The sequence below is a fragment of the Eublepharis macularius genome, chromosome 1 (genome assembly GCF_028583425.1).
Source record: "Eublepharis macularius isolate TG4126 chromosome 1, MPM_Emac_v1.0, whole genome shotgun sequence".
NCBI classification, from domain to species: Eukaryota; Metazoa; Chordata; class Lepidosauria; order Squamata; family Eublepharidae; genus Eublepharis; species Eublepharis macularius.
In genome coordinates, this window is record NC_072790.1 from 150,832,179 (window position 1) to 150,859,033 (window position 26,855).

Genomic DNA, 26,855 nt, shown 5'->3' on the forward strand with positions numbered 1-26,855 from the left:
ACGTCAGGAACTACAATGCCAAGACCACGGCAATACAGCCCGGAAAACCCACAACAGCCATCTTTGTCCAGTCTTGTTTTCTCACAGAGAAGGCAGCTGTGAAGAGAAAGAAAATGGGGTGGGGGGGGTGGGATTAAGGTGAGAGACAGACTGTTGGTGCTGGATGCTAATGGGCTTATTTTCTCAAAATTTTTACTGTCCGTGGCATTTACTATTACGGGGATCAAATATATGCACTATGCCAAGAAAATTCATTGCTTAGCAAGGCCGGGTCCTTCAGATACATATAAAAGTCAGCTGTTTTTCAGCAACACCACAAGGTTTCTCCATACAGACAAAGCAGCCTGGATGAAGTTTCTGCAGTAGGATGTAAATCATGAAGAGAGAAACAATATCTTCATACCAAATGTGGTATAAACAGGCATACAAAGAAAGAGAAACAGAAAAAATATTGGGTGGTGAGCATAATTTACATTTTTAAAATTAGGTACTTAATTTATAAATATTTTGTCCACTGACTAACCTTTCTTACTTTAAATATTCAAGTTGGTATTGTATTTTTTTATTTAAAACATTTTATATCAAGTCCTCCAAGATTGGTTTCATTCTGCCTGATGTAGTCAGTTAATGGCTGTTTCTATTCATCAGGTCCACAAGCCTTCATTAACTTGTCTGTTGTAATAAAACTTTAAAATTTTGCAGTTCTCGTATACTTGTGGAAAGTCTGTAAGTAACAGAAGAGAAGGGAGAATTTGTTAGGTGCTCTTTGACAATAGTACAGCACACTGAAACCCACTTCAATGTGGAAAAACTTATGATATATAAACACTAAATTGTTTTGTATGTTCTGCCTTATGCGAGTTCCACATGCCCTTAAAGGGACAGCCTATTTACGGAATGCTGGTGACGTCTCCATTTGCAAAACATTTGCAGGCCATTCAGCTTCCGTTCTTTTGGTCTTTTTTGTGACTGTGGAATGTGAGTTCCTAGGAAAGGTACTGAAAAAACAGAAGCCAAATGGCCCGCAACCAGTTTGCAAATGGAGACGTCTGGATTCCTGGGGAAAAGCTGCCAACGTTTGATGAGTGGAACCTCCCTTTGTGTGGAAATGGCCTAAGTTTGACTACAACAGTTCAAGATTTTTGGACATAACATGTAATGTTTCAACAGGCCTGTCTTGGAGCATGCATATCAAGAGGGGGAAAAAATCAACAATGCTACTCTTCAACTCAAATGTTTGTATGAATTAATTAATATTTGTATTTAAAATTGGGGAATACCACCAACTCAGACAATGCTTTTACAAATTACTATTTATTTTATTTTATATTTATATTTCAATTTATATACCGCCCATCCCCAGGGGCGCTAAGTGAGGTCCAGAACACTAAAGAAAACACAGTCCCCATTATTCTAATTTCAGATATAAGGTAAAATGCATCTTGCACATGTCTACAACATTAGTAACTTCTTGATTAAAACCCAAGTTTTCTCATTTTAAAGAGTCAACCTAAAAACAGCCTGTAACTAGACAGCTATGATAAAATCAAAATGCAACTTGCCTTCCAAATGCATTCAGAAGAGCAACTATTTCTTGCCGTGTTAGCTGAAAGCCTTTCGATGGACTATTCTCAGGAAGATTCTTAATTTCTTTTTCCGAGAATAAGATTTTCAAAGCTGTTCCTAAACCCTGAGTCTAAAAGAAAGTCAATTTATTCAATAATAAAGAATATAAGCCTACATCAACAGCCAAGTGTCAACAGAAACAAAGTTGAGCAGCTTGGACAGAGGATTATTCTATATTAGTACTAATTTATTTATTTAATTAATTAAAACATTTGTATGCCACCATTCTACCTAGGCAGTATACTGTCAGGGATTGGTTAAAGGGTCGTATCATCCCTGTGCTAAAAGATCTGATCTGGCTACCCCTCTGTTTCTGGTTACAATTCAAAGTGCCAGTTCTTACTGTCAGGTTTTGCGTCTGGGTCGTCAGAGCCTGCGGAGGGTGAGCTCTCCAGGTTGGCCCACTTTAAGGGTTCGGATCAGGATAGGCTTCAGAACTGGAGAGAGGAGGGGGGTTTACAGCATCCTCACGCCCTTTCTCTGCTGGGTGGTCTAGGGTTTGCCACAAGTCTCTCTCTCCCCCCATCTCTCTCACTCTCCCAGCTACTCCTCTCTGGCCTTCCCTTTCCCTCCCCCTTTATAGGGCCTCTCTGGGGAAACTTCTGCCTCCCCTCCGGCTTTGCCTTCTCCCTGTGAGAGCCCGCCTCCCCAGACAGGACAGACAGCCACCCCAGCATATGGGTACGCTCTTGAGGTTGGCCATTCCTTCTATCACTGCCTGGGCTTCTAAAGCTCCGTGTATCTCCTCCTGCCGTCCAGCTGTGGGCTGGGTGGGATCTCAAGCTCTGCCTCTGCTGCAAGGCTCGGCTGTCATGCGGTCCTACTGGAGGCAGCTCGTGCTGCAGTGCCACCCTCTTCCACTGCCCAGCTGGTCACTGCGGCCACGGCCTCCTTCACTGCAGTGCTCCTTCTGCTGCCCAGCTGTCTGGCACGGTGGTGGCCCCGACAGTAGCTCTCCTTCCCGCCGCCCAGCTGTCCGGCGCGGTCGGGGCCCTGGTGGCAGCACTTCTCCCTGCCGCCCAGTTGGCTGGCGTGGTGGCAGTCTCAATGGCGTTGCTGGCAGCGGTCTTGGTGGCACTGTTGCCTCCTGATGGCTTCCCGGCCCTCCAGTCAGGTAAGTTTGGGGGGCTGGGCCCCTGGCCCCGGACACATACCTTTAAGATATGTTGGAACCAGGGTACCCAACTTTCTCCTCTCATACTATCCAGCTCACCGGCTAAGATCTGCCTCTCATAACCTGTTCTGTGTGCCCCAGCCTTCAGAGGTGACTATAGACAGGACATTTTCTGTGGCTGCACCTTGCCTTTGGAATGACCTCCTCCTTAAGGCTTGCCTGGCACCTACTTTACTTTCTTTTATGTTCCAGGCCCAAACACCTCTTTTTACCCAGGGTTTTAATGAGAGTTATCTTATCAGAGCTGCTGGATCATACTGCTTAAGTAGTTGGGCTACGAATCAGCACTTTGCTGGTTCGACTACCACTACTGCCATGAGCTCTGCAGGTGGCCTTGGGTAAACCACTCCACTCAGCCTCAGCTGTATTGTGGGGATAACAACAACACTAACTTTGTTCACTACTCTGAGGGTGGTGTTAATCTGTCCAGAACGGTGACATATAAGCACACATTATTACAACTACAACTACTACTTTTTAATGGTCTGCTTATGTTTTATGGGTAGTTGCTTATGTCCAATGGTTTCTTTTTAACTGTAAACTGCAACGAGCAGGACTCAGAAGAGGAATCATAGAAATATCTTAAATAATAAATATTCCACAAAACAATAAATGGTTGTTACAGCTAGTGCTCCTAGAAACTATCAAAAAGAAAGACTTCAGAGAAGCAACATCTATCAGGCAGGTGTGCAATTAAGCTGGTAACCTGAGAACTTTGATGCAGCAAATATGGATTCAAGCCAATCACAAAAGGTAAAGGCTTTTGCTACATATACAGGATTTGAGCCCATTTTAATAAAAAATTTAGCTCCCTTACTGCTAGATTCAGAATGATGTACTTAGCTGTCTAGTGCAGAAAACAGGTTCGCAGCACCAGAGATCCAGAACAAAAAATAAAAATCTAAGAACAGCATCACATACCTGCAGTTTGCCCCATAATCTGCATTTATCACATCCAACACAATCCATTATACGGGATATATTCTTGAAATGCAACCTGAATTCTTCCTACCAATAAAGAGATAGGCTTATTTAAAAGAGTAGAATTTTTTTCTGTGCTGATGCTATACATTCAGACACGCTGTGAGTATGAAGAGCAAAATCTTCTTTTATCCCCCACCCTTGCACATGAATTTCCCTCTCCCTTTTCAGAGGTCACCATGAAGAGCTGTGAAAGGAGAGGGAGGAAAATATGAGTTCAAGCAGGGTGAAGGTTTCCCAGTATTCTAACCATGGTAAATATTGGGCAGTATTACATAACGTTGCTATTAATACAGTACAAGGTTTGTTATCTGGCATTTTAATATCCAGAAAACTCAGTTAACTGTCATCTGGGTTAACCAGGTTGGCTTGCTCAAGTTGGCTCACAGGATTGTTGGGAAGAAGGGATAGCAAGCTGTAGCACCAAAGGGAAAGCGTGGCATTTGGGGAGGGAAACTGATTATCAGTGAAGAGAAGGCACTCAGGATACAAAGGGGAGATGGCTGGGAGTATCTGCCTTAAAACAAATACATACAATATAAACATGGAATAACTATCATATTCAATTAATTGACATCCCAGTCCCCATAAATGCTGGATAACAAAGCTTGTACTGTGGTTTGCATTAAATACAAACACATCTAGCAGCCAGTACCATGAGTTTGATATTTAAAAAAATCAAACCCGTATCTTTTCCCTTGCAGAGGTAAAAGATAGCGTTGGAGTGAAGGTGTGGTTTACTAGCAGAAAAATGGTATGAGTGGAAAGGGTACAGCAGCTTCCCTCCCACCTTTCACCAGATGTCTGCTTCATTTTTGTATAGTGACTATATTTTATAAACTAAGAAAGGGGACATACTACATGCAACGGAACTGGCATTTAAAATACATATATGCTTCATTTAAAATGACCTTTGCTTGCACTGATCATGAGAATATCAATGAAATTACTGCATTTACCTTTAAAGACGTCGCTCCTTTTTTGTCTCCAGCAAACATGGATTTTTCATCAAAATGCATAGGGAATGACCTAATTGAATATATGAATTGTCAACAAGATTTAGATACACTACAATTTATTACCCATGTTTTAAATTTGATTAATTATGAATTAAACACATTTTACGATTACTTGAGAGAGTTTCTGTTATGGTGGGGACTTGAGAAAGGAAATCATGATCAACATAATGTACAACTTCTCAAGTCACAGGTACACTCAATGGAAGTTTTCAATAGGATACACTTCCACACAAGGATTTTTCCCCACAAGACCACCCCCAAATTAATGACCACATCATGAGACTGCACTCATTTAGAGCATGGCTCTTGGCATTCTTAGGGCTTTATCCTTTAAACCAAACGAAGTGGCTATGGATGGAGAATTGCAAGGTGGCTACAGATGGAGACTCATGATGGATGGTCTAACCTATAGCCACCAAATGTCAGACCTCCCTTTAGACTCCTTTAAAAACTGGTGTGCTTTTACTCCCCCCCTTCACTTATACAGTTGTGCCTAAAATCATAGGTACTCCCCAAGTTATGTATTTAAGAAACTAACAGCAATAATTTATCAAGCTTTGAATGCAAATGAGATGGCACACAGCAATATTGAGTAAGGGGGGTACCAACTAACCACACCCCAAATTGTAGAAACACAGAGGAAAAAACCTGAACAGAAGGGAAGTAATAAGGTACTGGGCTCATTGCCCAAGGCTATATGCTACCTTTTTACATTGTGCTGGGCTAAACAGAAAAAAAAAACTGGATTTGCTCAACTGTAAACAATAAGGTGGGGATAGTTTCTCTGTGTAAGAATTGATGCCTTTCTAGACGGAAAGAATAAAGAAGATTTCCATTACCTCCTTTTGATTGTTCTTGCCTATGTCAACATCTTCAGTTCTAATGCAGGTCTCTGTACTTCGAGCATTACTCATCTCACTAAGTCAAACTGTACATTAAATTGAGGCATGAGAATGCACACTTACTTTGTGTGTGTGAAGATTTCTAGCAAGAGAGACTTCGTTTCTGCATCCTCTTGGGCATTTCCAGTGTAAAGATCAACAACTGAACGTTCAAAATAGGAAGCAACCTTTGATAATGCACGGAGTTCAATTAAATATAAGAAATATAAATTTTTTATCCGCCTTAGACCTTCTCCTTTTGTTTCAGTAGGGTCAAAACGATGGGTGAATTCCTTCACATTGGCTCCCCAACGAGGTTTTCCCCAAGTTTCTGGTGGAAAAAAATTGTTTCCCAAGAAACAGTACTAAATATTCAAGTTAAATATGCATATAAATGTCTTAAAAACAACGGTTTACTGTGTCCAGTGACACAGAGGTGAACAAAGTTTTTTTTAAAAAAATCAAATACCTTCAAGTAGATAATTTGCACAAAGATGTAAATTGATGCTAGCATGAAGTCCAGAAATGAGCTTATAGAACACACGTTTCTCTAGACAAAGACCTGAATGTAAAAACAAAACAAACTCATTATGATAAAACTGAACTGACAAAAATATAACTTTCCATTCCATAATATTGGGAATTTACAAAACATCATGAAGGTGTCATAACAAAATTATCACCATTAAATGTGTCTGAATTGACTTATAACTAAAAACAAATGCTGGGAACAGAGTTAATTCATATTATAAGAGATAAACTTGGAAAATAATTTATGTTTGGAATACGCTAGAAAACTTGGATTACTACAATGTTTGATCTTTAAAAAGATATTTTGAAAAAAATGACAACAACACAGTTTCTAGCACCCAGTTAAAAGGAATTAGAGCAATACTGTGCCAATTTTCACATAATCTAATTTGATGTTAAAAGGCAAAACCCAAAGCACTGGACATACAGCCTTGATTCTGAAGGTTGTACCGGAGGAAAGGTGAGCAAAGTGGGGGGTGGGGGGAGCATAGTTTGTTTCATGACAGGGAAAAAAAACCATACACCAGCTCCTGTTTCCAGCCTAACAGTTCTTTTCTATATTAAAAATATTTTATTTACCTTCTAGCCATGTATAGAAAGATTCTCCTATGAACATAAAAGTATACATTAGTAATTTCAATATAACAATACATGTATTCTTAGGATTATATATGAACAAAACAAGTCATCAGGACATTTAATTTAAGGAAGACTTAACAGACTATTAGGCGTGGTTATTCATGTATCATATTTTTGTAAGTTGCACATTCATGCACATTTTTTGTAAGCTGGATGCATGACAACCTCCTGGATTCCAAGCAGTTCATTTAAATTGCCAAACACCTTTCAGCTCGAGTATAATGCTAAAATCTGATGCACATCACATTGCAAACAGTTTTAATTTCCTCTGTGTAAAAATGCATGGGATCGGACTGCATGCCATGAAAAACCCAAGGCTACTATCTGCTGTTTTAGGCTTCATTATCTAAATAAAGACCCCAAGGATTCAGTATTTTGATAGTACACTAAATATGGCAAATACCAGTACAGACCACCAAATCCCAAAGAACAGCTGCTGCATAATCTTATCACTTTCTGCTTCCTACACAAAGAAAATACAAGAAGCTGTGTGGTATGAGTGTTCCAAATCCTGACCAGCGCAGTCTATGATTTCAGACATTGCTCACAAGTTAAGATAATCTCTTCAGCCCTATGGGCTTTAAATGTTCTAGACTCCACCCCAGCATTCTAGCATTGGTAGATTCCATTCAACCCAGTTAAAATGCACAAATAGCTAAACAGACCTCTAACAAAACTGTGGAAGTGTCATAATTACCAAGTGTTCTTTTGTATTCATTTTAAATTAGCATGCAACAGAATCATCAAGTACTCATATGGTCATATCTTAGTTGCATGTATTTTATATATTGTTGTTGTTGGTTGCCCTGAAAGGAATAGGGATGAATGTATTAAGATGACTCACCATCATCCTCCCCTGAAAAAACAAAAGTTGCAGAAGTTTAAAAACAATTTGCTCCACTTGTATGCATATGATGAAATCAAACATATATTTATTAAAATGTTAAAAATAGCATAAACTTCTTGATTCACAATTTGTTCCAGCCATTTTTTTATTCAAGTGACAAACAGCCAAAGGGGTAAAGAATATTAGACCTGTTATATACTGAACAAAATGTGGATGATGTAAACTATTACATTACATGAAAGCTAGTACATTGTGCTTGTGGTTACTCTGAACAAGCCATTGTGCTGTATTATGGAAGTTTAAATAATGCAAAGTATTATAAAATATTTAGTAACCCACCCCAGCTAGATGCCAGTGGATTTAGTGGACGATACACTGACCGAGGCCTAAAGGTGGGGAAAAAATAGAAGAGTGTTGTTACAATTTAGAGCAACAGATTTAATACTTCAGTATCCATAACTTTGTTCTTCCACTCCAATTACTTGAAGCAATTTTCTTCATAGATACTGTTCCATAATCTCCATGCAGAGGGCCCTTTGTATCCAGTGTAACGCTCTGGATTCAGCAGCAAATCCACATACTGAGCATCAGGAGATCTCTCATCTAAAATAATAATAATAATTTCAGTTATAAACTTGGACATGCCACTTTTACATAGAAAAGTGAGACATGGAACTAGATTGGCTGATAAAATATTTTTTTACATTTTACTAATATATATATAAAAGAAGGATGCCCAAAATGGGACATTTAACCTAAATTACATATGTGTTTATTCATGCACTGTATTAAAAGCAATACAATATGTATTTAGAAAAATTAAACAAAATGCTACAACAGATGACAAACAAGAAAATCTGGTCATTATTACAAATTTGGCTAACATGAAAGATTAAAGTAAACAAAAGAGAAGCCCTCCAAAAATGAATGAGAGGGAGCCCATGGCTTGTTTCTGTTTGGAGAGTCATCTGAACTGGATCCAGCAGAGTTCAGAGGAAGAAGCACGGTTCTTTGCATTTAGAATCACAAGCTCAATTATACCTCTCTCTCTGTCTTCAGTGCAGCTCCCCAACCCAGCTCCCCAACATCAGTGCAGCTCCCCAACATCAGTGCAGCTCCCCAACATCAGCTTTCCAGAGACTGGAAATGAATAGGCAGGGAAATGCAGCAAAAATCCATGTAAAATAGCACTCTCCTCTGATAGACTGCCCGATGCTTAGTTTCTTTTTCCAAAAGTTTATTTAACCTATGTTTCTAAGTTCAAACTATAAAAGGGTATCATTTGACATTCTCTTTGCAAAGTGCAAGGACATAATTTTAAAGTTTATTTACTTGATTGTACATTGCCTTTGAAAACTTCCATGAGTCAAAAGAACAAACAGTATTACCATCCAGTTCACAAAAATGGTCCTGTGAATCATCATATCTGGCCCAGTCAATGAAAGCTTCTTTACTCTGGTTGCTATAGAAGGGGTGAGGGGAAAGGCATTAGCCAATGGACTTAGTGTATTTGTTTTCATTTTATATATATATCTTCCTATAATTTTAAAAGTCAGACACTAACATGTAGATAAAGCTAAAATGAATACCTAAGACTTTCATTACAGTCCAAAAAAACTTCAAAGCCGCTAACAAGAATAACCTGATTGCACAAATTAAGATGATAAAGCCAACCCAATATAAACAGCCAAAGAAAATCATAATGGATGAAAACCTGTCTTATTTTCCATGCAACAACACACTAAATAGCCAGCAGTTTTCAAACCACACAGCGTGCTTGCAGCAGCAATTGTTTAGACGGCTATACTGATATCCAACATGTTAAAGAATTAGCTTCTTGTTCTCATTATACTGATTCTGTAACTAATGTTTTCTTAACCAACTTGTGGTAGAAACATCCCTTCTTCTTTACCAGTTTCTAACAGAGAGACCTTTGTTGAAGAGATAAGATGATGTTTAATTAGTACAAGCTGAAATCAATTTCCAAATCCATGATCGTCCATTCCTTGCAAGAAAACAGTGCTAAAGATTAGGAAGCAGTATCTGGCCAACCTTGTGTCCCCCTCTACTACTTGTATTCATTGTAATAACCAGATAAAAATGTGTTTGAACCAATAAACTACATGTGTCTGTATGTAAATCAGACACAACTTCATGAATATGTTCCATCTGCAACAGATTCAAGAACAACAAATAGGAAGAGATGCTCAGTGTAGGAGCTAATGAATACCAGCCCTTTACTCTCCCATTAACATTTAAACAAAGCTTACCTTAATGTACTATTAATGGCTCCAAGTTTGTTAGCTTGTTCACATTCTTCAAGTTCTTTGGTATGGTTTGCTGTCTTTGAATACTGCAACACATTTAACAGGTTGTTTTTTTTAAAAAAAACCTTTAAATCCTAAGAATTTGCCTGTTACCTGCTTAAAGTAGAGATGAGAGTGGGATAGTACCTCACAAAGTATTCAGAATCCTGTTGCCTTCTGCAAGTTACTCAAACAGAATAAAATAATCTCATATTTCCAAAATCTCTTATAAAACTTCAACTTTGTGAGCCATAAAATTAGCATCTATGAGGATTGGTTCTTATATTATGGCAAGCCATTGTTTGCCAGCCTATGAACAAGCCTAAAGGAACACTCCAATCTCCCTGCATATGTGGCCAACTAATTAGATAGTTATATAACAGTTTGCAGTTATACCCAAATCAACCAACTATGGTTTGTGCTCTCGCTGCACACCAGGATTCCAAACCAAAAAAGGCAATATAAGGTTGGCTACAGAAGTGGAAGTACTTAATTAGCAAGCCACACATGAAGGAAAGAGACAGAGGGAGCGTGTGAGCATTCTCCAAGTTCATTTGTGTAGCAGCAAACCAAAGTTTGATGTTATGTTTGAATCAAGCCAAAGCCTTCAACACATATGTACAAAGCAGAAAAAGAAACTCATGAACATTCAAGAATGATCTCTCCTTCCACGCTTGACGAACATTTTTCCAAGAGCTCATGTGATCTTTTAGGAAGAAGGGCACTTCCTTACCAGGTTACCAGTCTAGGTGCATCTGAGAGCCAAACCACAAGTGGCTGTCGCTACAGGTCCATCCTGTGGCTGCTAATGCCATTTTAAAAGCAGTTGTAGTTCTTTAAAAATTGTCATGGGACCCTGATCAGGATCATGTCCATGCTCAGCAGCCCCAGGAGTTCTTGTTCCCTCCTGTGTCTTTTGAGGTGCTGAGACATCAACTGGGGGCGGGGGGGGGAGACTGTTTTCGCACCTGAAGAGGCATGGTGGGAGGAAAGAGCTCCTGAGGCTGCCTCTCATGTGATCTGGATTAGGGTCCTGCAGCAATTTTTAAAGAACTGCAACTGCTCTTGAAATGGCATCTGCCATGGGATGGACCTGCAGTTGCTATCACTTGTAGTTTGAGGTCTACCTAGTCTTAGTAGACACACACAGTGCTAGAATCCAGTAGCACCTATAAGACTAATAACATTTATGGTAGGGTATGAGCTTTTGTGAGTCTTAGCTCACTTGTTCATTCTTCAATGCTAGAATGACTGGCTGTGTTTCCATGGAAGGAAAACACAGTGGGACTCCAGCTGCAGCTAGCCTTAATGCTTTGTAGTTAGAGAAGAAAACACACAGCAACAAGAATCCCCCCCATTATGTTGTTCCAGCTGTATAAATACAGTGCAATGCTATGGTAGCTGTTGAGAATGGCACAAGTGAGAAGACAACCTTTTGCATTTCAGGCAACTGCAATTTGCTATTCACCTGCTTCCCAGGGATGGGGAGAAGCAAGGCTATCCTAATCTATTCAGGAGAATGAACTTACTTTGTTAGCACTTCCAGCCTTAATGCCAACTGGTACTTTGCTCTAAAAGAAAAATACAAAATTCACTGATAGGAGAAACTTTAATGAACAAGCCAAGCCAGCAAAAAATAATTTCAGCACTGACATCCCAGAATGAAGTGTTGTATCTGAAGCTTGAATGTGTTTCCACTTTAATAACTTCTGCAGTTGTTAAAGACTGCAGTTTTATTCTCACTGACTAGGAAATCCAACCCAAACCAATGAAACTACTAAGCATACTTCAGTGTTTCCAAACGACGGTTTCATGGAACCCTGGGATTCCACAGGATATCCACAATAAATTGGCAAAAATAAACAAGTCCAAATATCATACCAAAAGTAAACCTTATATTGACTTGGGATGCAAATTTTACTTTGATATTTAAGTAAAATTTATTTTGATTTGATATTTTGATATTGTAAAAAAGATTAGACAATACAAAAAAGATGGGGGAAATGCTTCACTTTTTTCTTATATGTATGCTGACACACACACACAGAGAAAGAGAAACAGAAAGAAAGCACTTTACAGATAAATTTCTTTGAAAATAATTTAGCAGTAACTGAACTGCATTCCTTGCTATGAACTTTTTCTGGCCTGTAAACCTTTTCATCAGTAAGGGTTCCTTGGGATTTGAAAAATTAATTAGGGCTTCCTCCATGGAGAAAAGATTGGGAATTACCGGTACACATGCTTAGGAATGAGTTGTGAAACTGGCTTGCTTCTAAATCAGAGTTCATATTCATAAATATTGCTATGGACAAAGCCTAGATATAAGCCATTGACTTTAACAGAATTACGATTACATTGCCACACAAGTATTTACATTACTTTACTTGGTAATAACATTCTACTGCCTTTTTAATTTAAAAAAGGTCTTCTCCCAACTCAAACTAGCCTGGAAGATGGCCCCCTACTTTGACAAGGCCGATCTGGCCACCTTGATTCATGCCATAGTAACATCAAGACTAGACTACTGTAATGCACTCTACATGTCTCCCCTCAAAGTCAACTTGAAGACACCACCTGGTATAGAATACTGCAGCTCGTTTACTCTCAGGAACTAAATGAAACACACATATCACTCCCATTTTGCACGCACTCCACTGGTTTCCCATCAGTTACTAGGCTCAATTCAAGGTCATGACTATCACATTCAAAGCCCTTCATGGCCTTTGCCCTTCATATCTGTACAACTGCCTCTCAACCTATGTTCCACATGGCAGCTTTGCTCATCTGGTCTGGTCCTTCTGCAGTTACCATCTGGCAACTGGGCAAAATCAACAGCTGCCTGTAGATGTGCTAGAGTTAATAGATGTTGTTAGAATTACTAAAATAGATATTTTATCCGACAGTTAGTTTAAATTTAAATATATGTGGAGCTAATATAAAGTAATAGATAATAGATTTTAAGTTTATAACAATATTTTTGAAGCTAATAGATAGGGCTTAGTTGAATAAAAAAGTAAGTAAACATGAGATAAGGAGTTACAGAAAAAGGGGACAGATTGAGAATAGATTAGGCTATAGGATTGGAAAGCTGTTGGAAGTCTTGGAAAAGGGGGGGAGGGAAAGGGTGGGGGAAAGGATAATGAGATGCTATTTGAAAGTTGTATATTAATATTCTCACCTAATAAAAATTTTCTAAAAAAAAAAAAATTCTGCTACCATATCCTATTGTATCTGTTCACTGAATGTCTTAACTGGTCCGTTATTATACTTTGCTCAATGAAAGCCATAGCTGTTGATTATATTGTATTTCACTTGCACTTGGGTCTCAGTGAGAAAAGTGGACTATAAATAAATAAATAATTCAAAACTAGAATTACACAAGCAACACTAAGTACAGTGGTACTAATAAAACTGTTAAACTGCTCACTATTCTGCTGTATATATAGATTTAAAGAGAATTTCTACCTCACCTTTCTACCAATGCAGCCTTTAGGTGAACTTATAAAATCCATAGAATTAAAATTAGAAAGCAGCTGGCCACTGTACTGCATGCCCCGGTCACATCCTGATAAAACTACTACAATGCACTCTACAAGGGGCTGCACTTGAGAAGTATCTGTAATCAGTTGGTGCAGAAAGCTACAGCCAGGATGCTGACTGGAGTAGGGACAATATCACTCCATTCTTGCCCAATCTGCACTGGCTCCCAATTTGTTTTGGGGCAAAATTTAAGGTGCTGATTCCGAACCAGATATATGGCTTCAGACTAACATACTTAAAGGACCACCTACTTCCTTATGAACCTACCCAACTGCTTTGATCATTTTCAAATGCCTTGCTTTGGGTGCCTCTGCTTTCTGAGATTATGTGATGGCAAGCTAGGAGAGGGCCTTCTCAGTTGTGGCACCAAAACTTGAGCGCTCTCTCCCAAAAGTGGTTTTGTTGTCATTTTCCACTATGGGGTGAAGACTTTTTGTTTCATTTGGCATTCCCTCAGTGATCCCTCCTTTGTGCCCAATGTATTTAAATGTTTTGTCATTTTTGTATCTGTGTATGTTTTTAACTCCTGTTTTAAAGATGTGTTATTTTGGTTGGTTTAATCATTTTAAAATGTGATTTATGTATTTTTAACTTGTTAGCTGCCTTGTTGGCCCTTATGAGGACAGAAAGACAGGGCATACATTTTGTTAAATAAATAAACTGGGCCTGAACAATTCTAGGAGCCAGGACTCCATTACAACCTGAAGTTTGCAATGGTGGCCCTCAGCCTGTAAACTCTGTTACCGGGTTTAAAAGGTGGAGGAAAGGGGGGAGTCAACCCTTAAAAGGAATGCCCTGCAAAATGTCTATCACAGAACTAATTTGTTGCTAGGATATGAGCTCTGCTGCCAGTCTCTGCTGGTTCTACTTTACCTTCTATTCTCTCCTGCCTGCCTGCCTGCTCCTAAAGGCAGGCACGTGGCTATACTTGACATGGTAGGCAAAAATAAGAGATTTTTTCCCCTAGAGGTGGGAACAGGAACAGAGAAACTTGGCTTAAAACCAACTTTCATCAGTAATGGAATAATTCGGCACACAAATAATAAAGTAGATTGTGAGTCGTTTTAAGTTCAGGCTTAGTGAAGTAATAATATATACAGAAATATGATCCAGTTTTAATGAATCACGGAAGTGAGGGCTAGGAATGTGCAATTTGGGTTTGGTCTTCCTTTAAAAATACTGAATTTTACCTGAATTGGCAAAATTTGGCATGATCAAACTCAAAAGAGTATTCTGAATCTGGTTTGGTATTCCCCTACTCAAGTTTCCTGAATTAATCCGGGTTAATTTGGAAAACATTGGTAATAGCGGCTGGGCTGCTCCTTTGCTAAGGAACAGCAAAGAAACGCTGTTTCCTGACTTTTTTTTTACCAGAGGGGAGAAGGGAGGGAGGAGAGAGGCACAGGTAGAAGGGATAGAGAAGGAGGAAGGGAGGGGGGGGTGAGTGGCCAATCATTGCAGGAGCTCTCCTTCTCTGGCCATTGAGATTCTCTATAAGAAGACTGCCTTTTTAAAACTGCCCTGCAAGAAATTATATAAGCAGGCTTGCCTCAGAGCAGCCTCTATTTTGGGTGCTCTGGCTGCATGGAGAGATCTGAGATCTTGCCTGCTGCTGGCTGTGGCCTTTCTCTCTGGGGGTCCGGCCTGGGCCTGGTCTATTTTGGACTCAACACTGATTGCGACTGGATCCTGCTGCCCAGTGAATGGATTCTTGCTGCTGCCTGCTGAGATCTGCACCTGGAGGACTTCTGCTGCCACCTGGTGCGATAACTGTAGACTCACTGGGTTTTTTTCTCTCTTTGGGGAAGAAGAGCAGCATGAGGAGGTGGGCTGGGGGTGGGGACATGAATTTTCTATCTCTTGTGCTCACCCCAGGGACCTGGAGGATGTTGGAGGAACTGGTGAAGGGGCCCACCATTGATGAGCCTTATCCATTTTCCTCTGAGGCCAGCAGATGGCCTTTCAGGGTGAGGCAGGAGAAGAGGATGGAGGCAGAAGAGGAATAGACTGTAGAAGTGATGTCTCCCCCATCTCTATCCCTTCACCCTCAGCCATCTTCTGCCCAGCCTAGGCATCTCCTGGGGTGCCTGCAGCTGCAGGCCAGTGTAGGCCCTCCTCCAATGTCTGGGAGCATTTCCAGAAAACAGAGGACCCGTGGTATGCACAGTGCCAGCACTGTAGGGGACAGGTCAGTCATGGGAAGGATGTGGATCATCTTTCAATGACCAGTCTGAGTAACCACATGAAGAATCAGCACCACGTAATGCTTCCTCATGAGAAGATACTGGTACCACATGGCTCCCAACAAGCCAGCTTGGGGGGGGGGGGTCATTCTGCAACCACCTCTGGCGCTCTCCCTCCCAGGTATCCTGTAGGGGAGGAATGCCAAGCACCTCTGATAGAGATGTTTGGTGTGCATGGCACTTGTCTGCCAAGGGGAGGATCCAAAGGGTATCTAGGCTCATCACTCAGAAGATCACGGAGATGATCACCATAAGCAGGCAGCCTTTCTCTGTAGTAGAGGACTTAGGCTTCCAAGGGCTGCTCCAATTAGTCCTTGGTACATGCCCCCTGCTCACACCACGCTGTGCCCTCCCTTTACAGGGCAAAATTGTCTCACATCACCAGAACTGTGCACTTAACATTGGACATCTGGATCTGCCCTCAGTCGCAGCATGTATACCACTTGCTTACTGCACACTGGCGATAACCCGATGACCTTCAGGGTGGGGGTGGGATGACCAGCATCAGGCAGGGCCAGATGGGAGACCACCAGGGCAGCTACTGCAAGGCTTTGCTCCATGCTTGATGGCTCCATGCTGCCATCAAGAGGGAATTAGTAGATTGGGTAGGTAAGGGCATCATCACCACAGGATACGTGCTGACTGCACAAACATTAAGGCAATGGTGGTGTGAGTGGGCCTCAAGTGTATTTACTGTGTGGCCCACAAATCACCTCCTGGTGAAGGATGTGCTTGGTCTGGGTTCCTGTAAGAACCTGTAGAGGACCCCACAACTCGCGAGTTCCAGTGTCTCCTCCAGAAATGCCGGCGATTCATGAGTCACTTCTTGCACAGCATGAAAGCAACTCTCTAACTGCACCAGAAGCAGGACAGGACAGGTGTGCCAGAGCATCGCCTGACATCTGATGTCACTTGCTCGAACTCCACCCATGCCATGCATGAGTGTTTTTTGGAGCAGCAGGCCACCCTCATGATGTGGTGTTCAGAGAGCAACACCTGAAGGAGAGGGTGAATTCAGCCCAAAGGATTGGCTCACTATCTCCAAGACAGTGGCGGTCCTCAGGCCCTTCAAGGAAGTCATTGTTGCAGTCTCGTCTGACACAGCAACCCTGGGTCTGGTCATTCATCTGGTGCATATGCATCAGAGTGCTATGGCCTCCTTCCTGGACACAGATAAATAATGTGCAGACCTCGTTCCAGGTGTATGTGCGCTCATGAGAAGGTTGCAACAGGGCACGGCGTCCCGGCTGCAGCCTCTCACCAAGAAGAAGTCATATGTGTTGGTGACCATGTGTGACCTGCACATCAAGGGCTCCTTCACCAAGCGGGCTGAGCACCTCACTAGCACGAGAGGTGCAGATGCACTGTAGGCAGGCTAAGAGAGGCCTCCTGCCAGTAGAGGGGATGGGTGAGGGGCCCAGCTCTGCTGGTCTCCCTCCCACCGCTTCTCAACAGGCTCCCCCTACAGCGAGCACCAGAATGTCAATGGAGATACTCCAGTGTGCCCTCAGTCCCTCTGGGAATGTGAGATGTATGATCCAGGATTCAGTGGAGGCAATAGTCAGGGACTATCTTGCAGAGCTCTGCAAGTTGCATTCCACCAATCTGCTGAGCTACTAGATCAAAAAAGAGGCAATCTGGCCGGACCTCTCTCTCAAGGCTCAGAAGCTCCTCTCATGCCCTCCAAAGAGTATGGAGAGCAAGCACATCTTTTTCCATGTAGGTGACATTGTCAATTCACATCGCACTTGTCTGCTCCCCTGGTGAGTTAAGAAGTTGGTCTTCCTGAAAGTCAACATGCCACTCATCAATTTTCCAATTTTGGAGTTCCAGAGTGAATGAGATAAACCAACCCTGTGGTATGCATTCTCTGGGAGTCTGTGAAGTGGGGGAAAACACTCTTCCCAAGATTTATAAGTTCGATAGAAAATCAGCAGGAGAAGGACAGTTGATTCAGTTAGCACAACAAATGCACACTGCAATTTGGACCCCCCCTCCACACACACACATGCACCGCAAAACCACTAGCCTGGGTTAGCACAAATTTGAGCAGTAACTGAGAAAAGAGGCCTCAGAAATGTTGTTCTCTTGCCACTTGGATGGGAAAAGGAAGAGAGAGATGTTAGGGAAAGCAGAGAACGACACACTACATATCGCAAAGGGAACTCACAGAAACACCCAAATGAAGCTACAGAATGCTGTTGTGTAATATAATGTATGTAATGTGTTGTTCTAATGTTAACTTCCCTCACTGCAGGGGTGAGGATGGCTGATGTAATGTGTTGCTCTAATATGTTGTTCTAACGTTAACTTAACTTTCCTCGTTGCAGAGGTAAGAGGGAGCCAATGATGAAGGCTGCTGCAGAGAGAGAATTACTTGGATTTCCTAAGTACTGTCAGTTTCAGCCTGAGGCCATGTCGTTGGGATCCATCTTATGCAACTGTGATTACTTGCCATTTTACTTGTGACTGTGGCCGGGTGCTGCTTGGTTCTGTTCTGTGGTGTTCTCCCACTGGCAGAACCCAGTGCCTAGCTGCTGTGAATGACAATGATTCTGTTGGGCTAAGCTGCAAGAGGATCCTTTGCTTCAGTTTGATTTGGGTTGGATGGAGGTGATTCTCTGGTATGAAATTGGTCCCATTGCTTCACTTTGCTTCTAGTTGCAAGACAGTACCTTGCTTCATTTGATTTGGGTGATGCTCTGGTGTGATGTTAGTCCTCATATAGAACAATGGAAAGTGGCTGGTCAGTCTGCTCAGGGAGGCTGGGGTTTTTGAGGAGGGTAGGATGAGCTTGCATTTGGGAGTGCACCTTGGCTGTGGCATCCTTGCCCTGTGCGTATGTGCCCCTGGGAAAATCTGGTGGACTTTGCTTGCAAAGTGCTACCCCTAGTCCCCTGGATAGCCCTCAGATCATTTTCCCTTAGGGAACAATAGAGATTGGAGGCAGCTAGGGGCACCTTCTTTGAGAGGTCATAAGCTGTGAGGAGTAGGTTCCATGCAAATTTGGTGAAGTTCATTCAAAGTATGAGCCCACCAGGCCACTGAGAAAAAAAACCCAACTGAGTTTCCCATAGGAAGCCATGGCTGAATTTTACCGAATTTGTTCTGTAATACTGAACCAAACTAGAGAATGAATTCAGTATTTGATGAATACTGAATATTTTTTCCAGTTCAGTATTAACAAACTGAATTTACCACTTTTTTCTGTGAACACCCCTAGTGAAGGCTCCTGTTTGAACTCTATGCATCTACCCATACCCACCCCCCCAGTACTCCATGCTTGAGTTGAAAAGAGAGTAATTCTTGGAAGATGACAAAGAGAAGTGAGAGAAGGTAAGGGTGGGAAAAAACTGGGGTAGAATGTGACATGCACATAGGTGTCATTCCTATAGGGGAGAGGAACTAAGGGGTTGTGTGAAACTCTGCAAGTTTTTCCTGGGCTGTACCTCTTCAGGAAAACATCCTCCCATTAAACATTTTGAACCCCATCTGAAAGAAGATGATGATGACATAAGTGCACCTTACTCAGGAAGGCATTCCAGAGCTATGGGCCAACTGTAGTAAAAGCCGTGCTTTTCATAACTGATGTTTTGACCTGTTATAGTAGGGACTGACCAACTGTAAGCTGAATTTAGGGTTGCCAACTGGTGTGGAGAACAATGTCCTATCTCTTTAATGGAGGCTTAATGTGTGGAACTGGACTGCTGAATTTCTTTTTAACATGGAAGTAAATAACATCACCCGATATACAGTGTTCCATTAATACTCTGTTAAAGGGACAGGTGGCATTTACATTATCAACAGAAGAAACAGTAATGCAGTTTTTGTCTTACTTCTGAAACTTACCTCAGGACAAGGCTCTACATGGCAATCTCTAATAGAGCAATGACCATCATCAGCCCAAAAAGGACATGGTCTCTTCAAATTAACCTTCAGAGAGACATATACATACTATCAGTCAAGTTCATCAGCACAAATTACCATTTGTAGCATTTTAACTGGATTGAAGCAGCACAACATCAGAAACATACATAACATATTAAAGAGCTGCCTTAATCTAATTAGCATTTAAATAAAAATTGCACCAGACTTTCTGACCATTTCAGAAGTCAACAGCCCTGGGAGGCCCACCAAGCATCCTGATCACCCATTTAATATTCACTAGCATGTAGAGGAATTACAGAAAGTTCGACATGGCCGTTTACTGATAAATACCATCTTCAGTTCCAAAAGAACAGCAACAGTATGAGGCAGTTCTCACATTACTATATACCATTTATAATACCTACCTCCACTTCCACATGAATTGTCCACTCATATGATCAGTGTAACGTATGAACCAGGATCTCAAGAGTTCACTTGCAGTGACTTTCTTGACCCATTAAGTACATTTCAGAGAAATTTTCTCATCAGAGAAGTTGCCCAACCTTAAATTCTATGACAATGTGATAGTGTAAATCAGCTCTCCATTTTAACAGTATTTGTTTACTTCATTTATTGTCCGTCTTCTCTTTGAGACTCAAGACAGATTAGTTATAAAAATAATGCAATAAAAACTACCATAATACATACAATGAACAAACAGTGCCATATAACTGGATTATAGTTAAACAGCAATAAAATAAAAACAATATAATGGGTTGGATCCTGCAGAGATTTCTGCAGTCATGGGAGGGCATGATTTTCACTTACTCCCTCTCACATGGCAGCCTCAAATACCACTACCACCCAATACTGCTGCTGAGGGATGAGGACCCACAGGAATGGCTTAGGAGGTGAATGAGAGGCATCCTGCAGGGAGGGGGAGGGGGAAAGAGCACAAAAATCACCACTCCATACCCATACAAATCTATGCAGAATCCAATGTAATATATCCAATAAACAATGCATCATAAAAGCAAGGGGAAAACTGCCAAAAATTTTCACTAGCGATTAAAATTAGAATCCTATTACCGTAATAGAAAGTGTCTTTGCTACAGAACTGTTTTCCCATATCAGTACATTCCACTTAACACATTATATTAGAAAAATAACTTTCAAGTCTGACTTAGAAAAAATGAAGAGAAGAAACGCATCAATAATTCCACAAGCAATGTACTCGAGCAGATTCTCTGCACTCAGACTACATCGGTCACTTGTTATTCAGCAAGCCTGGGTTTTAAAATTCTGAAATCCATGGGTCGGATCCTGCAGAATTCTGCTGATGCAGGAGGAGAGCAATTTCCCCATCTCATTGCACGCTCAAGACTCCAGGGGCAGCATTTCAAGGGGGATTTGGGGCTGTAGCAGGAAGGGGGCAGCTGAGAAATGCATATTCTGGTGACAGAAATCCTTACATCAGCAGAAATTTTCAGGCCATTTCAAATTACAAAACCTTATCAGTACTTAGCACAATATGAGGAAACTTTCCAAGTCCAGAGATTTTTGATCCTCTTTCTAATATGACACATCTGCTGCCTCAGCTGACATGAATCACTGAGAGATTTTTAGAAGATTGTAAGTGGTCATGGCTTAAATCTAATCTGTTAGCATATCTCTTTTAAACATGGTTATGTTCTATTCAAGACTTGAAACTTAACAGGCTTCTATTGTCATTTCATGTATGTAGGCAACATTAAAAAGTAGAATACCACTGCTGCTGTGCAAATTTAAGACAAATCCTTAGAATGCTGGTATGAATTAAAATTCCTAGAGAAGTAATACAGAAATTTTCTGTATAAAACAGTAAGCATTTTTTAAACCAATGCAAAAATGCCCTGTGTTTTTATAGGTTAACCCTAAATAGATTTAAATGCATACTATTTGCACATTCATCCACATGCACTTTGTGTAGCATGTCACATTTCTGTCAAAGACTTCTGAAAGCGTACTATTGGACATTGAAGATATCACTAGGAAAAAAGAAAATCTTCCTAGCACAGCTACCTATCCTAGATTGCAAGAGAACAACAACATAAATAAAGGGAACATCCAGCTTTTTCTCACAGATAACTTCTGCAAAGCTACTTGCTGGTAAGGATGATAATAAGACATGGTATTTACCATGCTCAGTTCAAGGTATTGGTTATTACATACAAAGCTCTTCATGGCCTTGGTCCTGCATACCTACAGGACCACCTCCCTCCCTATGTCCCTCCATGGCAGCTTCGTTCATCTGAACAGAGTCTCTTACAGGTGCCAGCCTGCACGTGGGCGAAATCAACAGCAGCCTGTACACAAGCTTTCTCTCTGGTGGCCACTATTCTATAGAACAGCCTGAGGAGGTCAGGAGAGCCCCCACGGTCCTGGCTTTCTGCAAACAATGCAAAATCGAATCATTCTAAAAGGCTTTTTTCTCAGCCACGAGGGTGGTATTGTAGGAAAGGGGTCCCAGATAATACTTGCTAATACTATGTCTTTGTAAACTTGTATTCATTTACCCTATGACATTGTTTATAGAAACGTTCTTGACACTGTATGGAAATACCTGCCCTTGTCCTTGCTACTGATTGTACTAATCTCACACTATGTAATCTGCCTTGAGTCTCAGTGAGAAAGGCAGAATATAAATGACATAAATAAATAAAAACGGTGTCATTTATTATTCTTACCATTATATGATTGAGATGAGGTGAGCACTTGAAAGAATTTGGGAATTCTACTGTTTGTGAACCCTAATCTGAAAAGATTTCCAGAAAGATTAAAGGGTGTTTTGCAAGAGTTAACAATTCCCAATCAGCAGCACACTGCTTATTAAAAGTGTTATCAAATGGAAACACCCACTTTATATTTGTAAATTTTGATTTATTAGTTTTATCAATAAGAAAATGCTAAGAGTTGCAGGTGTATATCAAATTTCTTTCACACTATCATTATTATAACGCATTTATCTAAGTTTGTCTATTTATTTTCACCCACTGTGTAGCTTAGATCAGAACAAACCTCAAGGCCATCAGCTTTACCCAATTATCATGGTTCACAAACAACTCTATGATTCTTCTAGTAAGCATGACTGGCCAGGTGTGCATCAGTTATATAACTGGTATGTAACATGTAGGCATTATCTTCAACCAATTACATATTTTACCACTTTGTATAAGGCATTTCTTCCTCCTACTTCTCAGGAGAGGGAAAGAAAAACTTATAAGATAATTTCTATATCAATTATAATATTATATTCAGAAAATAGATTTTAAACCAGTCTGCTGCAAGTGACTATGGAATATTTTGGAAGAAAATATCTTCTTAATGTTATTCATGTTTTACCATTTTATACAAGAAAAAAGAAAAGAACTGGTTTTCAACACTGCTCAGTCCTCAAAAACTTTCACTTAAATATATAACAAAGCATCATTTCTACTTTACCTTGTAGTATCTGAAATAGTCGCGCTCTAGAAGCTTCTGTATTTTGGGAAAGATCTTAAAATTGTTGAAGTCATCAATGCTTTCTATATCGCATAAGCAATCATCAAGTACTCCAGTAAGCTATAAAAAAGCCATACACAGAGAGGCTTAGAAATTATAATGCTGAAAATGAGTGTGACAGAAGAGGAGGAACATTCCATCTAGTATCAATAATTCACACTGCTATCTAACTGTGCACTGATAACTATTGCACTGTGCATGCGCACGCGCACGCGCGCGCACACACACACACTGTCTGTTAGAATTTGCACAAAAGACACACCTATAGACTTTTCACTAAAGGCAAACCAGTGCATGTCATACTGACACACAGCAGTCCTATACTTCTCATATAAATTCTATCTGCTTCCTGTGCAGAAGTTTTATGTGTGAAGCCACCTTATGACATATTCATAGGAACACTGATTTGAGTGAAACTTGGAACAAATTATTGTATTTAATACAATAGAACATGCACTATTCAACCTTAATACAGGCAATCTAAATACTTAATACTGTTAGGCTTTATTAACAAAGGTTTTCATTAAATGATTCTGCGCATGAATTACCCTTTAACTATTCAGCGAGCAGAATTATGCCTTAGTCTTGGACTTTGTTAGCACTGTTAAACTCAATGAGAGTGGACAGTACAAAATTATCATTTTTACTAATCAGTACTTTAAGCATGCATAGAGTTTTCTCGAAATATGTACCAAATAAAAAAATAGTAAGTGCACTTGTATATTGCTCTTCTAGACAGATTAGTGTCCCACTCAGAGTGAAAAAGTCAGTGTTACTATTATCCCCACAACACAGCTACAGAGCTAGGGCTGAGAGCCCGCCTACTGAGCTCATGGCAGTAGTGGGATCTGAACCAGCAGAGTGCTTATTTGCATCCCAAACACTTAACTACTATGCTACAGCAGCTGTAGAAACTGTCAGTGTACTGTACTGTAAAAGTGACAGTAATCTCCCCTTGCCCCCATTTATCTTGGTGATATTAGTGTCCAAGTTAGCTCACTATATAAAGGGAACAAGTTGAATTCATGATCCACATATCCATCCATTAAGTCAATGGATATATTTATAGTTAAAATTCAATTCCATTCTTAGAGCTACAGGTGAGTAATAAGCAGCAGCAATCTGTTCTCTTTAAAACTGATATATCAGATCAGACTGTAATTTTTAAAGGTAAATATTTGAGAAGAACAAAAGCTTTTCATATATCCTAAAACTGAACTCAGAATGCCGTACACTGTACTGTCAAGGATGTAATCCTACACAAGCTTACTTACTTAGGAAGAATCCAAGAATCTAGAAATGCAACACAGTTTTACTGTTTAAGATGAAGGAGACTTTTTTTAAAAAATGGATATTTCCAGTTTATTAGACATTGACAATTCATGTTTTGCTTTTCTTGCCAATAAAGAACTACAATGGCAATGCACAGACTGAAGTCTGCTTTTATGTCTTGGATATATAAGCCACCAACCGGAGCTGCACATTAACGAAGAAGCACTGAAGATCCCCAGTTGTTAATATTTTTAATACAATGAGTAGAAAGATTATGAAGCCAAAATACGAAGTTATATTTCAAAACATGGTAATAAGAAATTCTTCAACATTTTTCTTCTTTTGGTGCCTTACATATCCAATTACAGACTTAAGATAGCGGGAAATACTTAAATATTACTTGAATGGGATTCTTCTATAACAAGTTTCATATTCAAAGCAAAAATTAAAACAACTGTGAAAGGAGCCCTAGGAATGGACATCTATACATTTCCCTTTAATTAATGTACTGTTAGGGGCTTTAGGCAAGATCAACACCTAAAGATTAAATTCTGGGTCCCAGAATATGAAGTATTTTTTCAATTCTGTCAACATTATTTAGAGAATAATTGAAGTCCAATTTAGGAAGTGCTTAGAAAATCAGCCAACTACAAAGTACCATGTATACTTCAAAACAAATTTTTTATTTATTTTATTTTATCATATTTGTATTCCGCCCTCCCCGCAAGCAGGCTCAGGGCGGATAACAGCATTAAAAACATTTAAAACATTCCATAGAATGAATCCAAACAAGAGCTGGTACTTAGCTATTATAAGGAACCAGTAGACATTCATCTGGGATATGGCCACTTTCAAGTACAGACTAATGGCAACAAAAAAGGGTTAAAACCTAAATTAAACCAAGATGCCTTAAATAAACAGAAAAACTCAATTTTATGCAATGGTTTTCAACCTGTTCAGAACCAAGACAATTTATCTTTAATCTTAATCAACAAAAATTTAGGTCACCTCCCTCTATTTCCTTCTTGTCTCGCCTCTCGTGCTTTTTCTAATGTCCTGAACAAACAGTGACACTCTTGATTATCTCCCTTAAATTGGAATGGGATCTACTGTAGGCCCAATCCTACCATGTGAAAACCAAATGGAAATGTTACTTAAGATGGCTAGCTTGCTTTCTCCTTCCCCCAAGAGGTCAATGACTCTCTCTGATCTTTTCCTATAAAACTCTCCCAATAGTTTAAAGTATTGTCCAATTTCTCAATGGCTAGCTTAATGACCAGTTTACAGGGTTTGGGGGTGTATGTTTAAGATGCTTTTAGTTGCACCTGTGACAAAAGAACATTCACATATACATCTATCACATGGGTTCAGACAACAGGGTCATGGTATTTAAAGCCTGAACACTTTTAAAAGAAAGTCAGATTGAAACATTGCCCTACATGACAATCATTAGAACCGTGTACAACCTAGAGCTTGTGTACAACACTACAGGCTGAAAGATGCTAACTGAATATGCAAAGCAGTCCTTCCACGAGACAATTTTGCATTTCATTTGTATTGAAATATTGCTTAACACCATGTTGCTTCCTCCTCCTAGGAAGAAGGGCTCTGTCTACTTATCTGTCGTGTTGCCTCACTTGATACTGTATAATCCCATTTGACATAGTCTTGGCTCAATTTCAGCTTAGCATTAAACATCTGCTAACCCAAGCCAACTAATCGCATCTCCCGAAGGAAAGGTGTCCAGAGTGTCTTACTGAGATAGAAAGAGGAAAAAACACTTTTCAAGAATGCTGTTGCTACCGTCTCACCGGAATTCCGCTCGCCGCTCCGGTCAAAACTCAAACTGGGGCAGCTGCAAAGGGCAGGCTGGGCACCCCAGTCCGCACGGCTGAGGGATGGAAGATGCTGGCCCAGCCGGCCGCTACCCGCCAAGACGAAGGGAAACCCATCGCCGTCTTCTGCCCCCCGCCCGAGCCAGCCCTGCTCTCTCACCTGGGCCTCTGTCGCGCCCCAAAGGCAGCCGGTGGTCACCACCGCCAGTAGAAGCTGCGCCGCCAGCCCCGTCTCCGCTGCACTTCTCCGGACGACTCTGCTGCTGCTCATGCTGCAGAGCCCGCGCCCCGCTCGACCTGGGAGGGGGCGCGCCCCTCAGCACCGCCTTCGGGCGCCCCGCACCTTACTGGCACCCCAGGCGATGCCTCCCCTGCCCCCGGGGTTCCCTCGGGTCACAACCCTGACGGGCAACGAGACTGTCAGGGAGGCGACCGGGTCTTTCCCGCCTCCACCGCGCCCCTCACGCGAGCCCACCCGCCACTCTTGCTGCGCGCCCAACAGCAGGCGCTTCCCTCTCCCACAGGAGAAGCAGCAGCGGCGCTGACAACAGCCC

General features: G+C 40.9%; 1 protein-coding gene across 1 annotated transcript; it reads right to left on the reverse strand.

The window, feature by feature from the left end:
• Positions 1-26,855, reverse strand: ERO1B (endoplasmic reticulum oxidoreductase 1 beta). The gene is made up of 16 exons (XM_054996381.1): positions 26,462-26,855; positions 23,135-23,254; positions 19,637-19,720; positions 11,534-11,575; positions 9,969-10,051; positions 9,087-9,160; positions 8,181-8,301; positions 8,038-8,084; positions 7,696-7,707; positions 6,792-6,818; positions 6,151-6,243; positions 5,766-6,012; positions 4,741-4,810; positions 3,722-3,808; positions 1,563-1,696; positions 1-724 (listed from the first exon to the last, which is right to left on the reverse strand). The coding sequence occupies exons 1-16, from the start codon at positions 26,570-26,572 to the stop codon at positions 664-666; spliced, it is 1,413 nt and encodes a 470-aa protein (XP_054852356.1). The 5' UTR covers positions 26,573-26,855; the 3' UTR covers positions 1-663.

What these genes read in the sequence shown, in the direction of transcription:
- ERO1B (XM_054996381.1), bottom strand. Translation starts at nt 26,572, where the DNA reads ATGAGCAGCAGCAGAGTCGTCCGGAGAAGTGCAGCGGAGACGGGGCTG. An exon ending in GCCATTAATAGTACATTAAG is followed by an intron (nt 9,161 to 9,968) that starts GTAAGCTTTGTT and finishes CCCCTTCTATAG; the next exon opens with CAACCAGAGTAAAGAAGCTT. An exon ending in TGCAAATTATCTACTTGAAG is followed by an intron (nt 6,013 to 6,150) that starts GTATTTGATTTT and finishes TTTTTCCACCAG; the next exon opens with AAACTTGGGGAAAACCTCGT.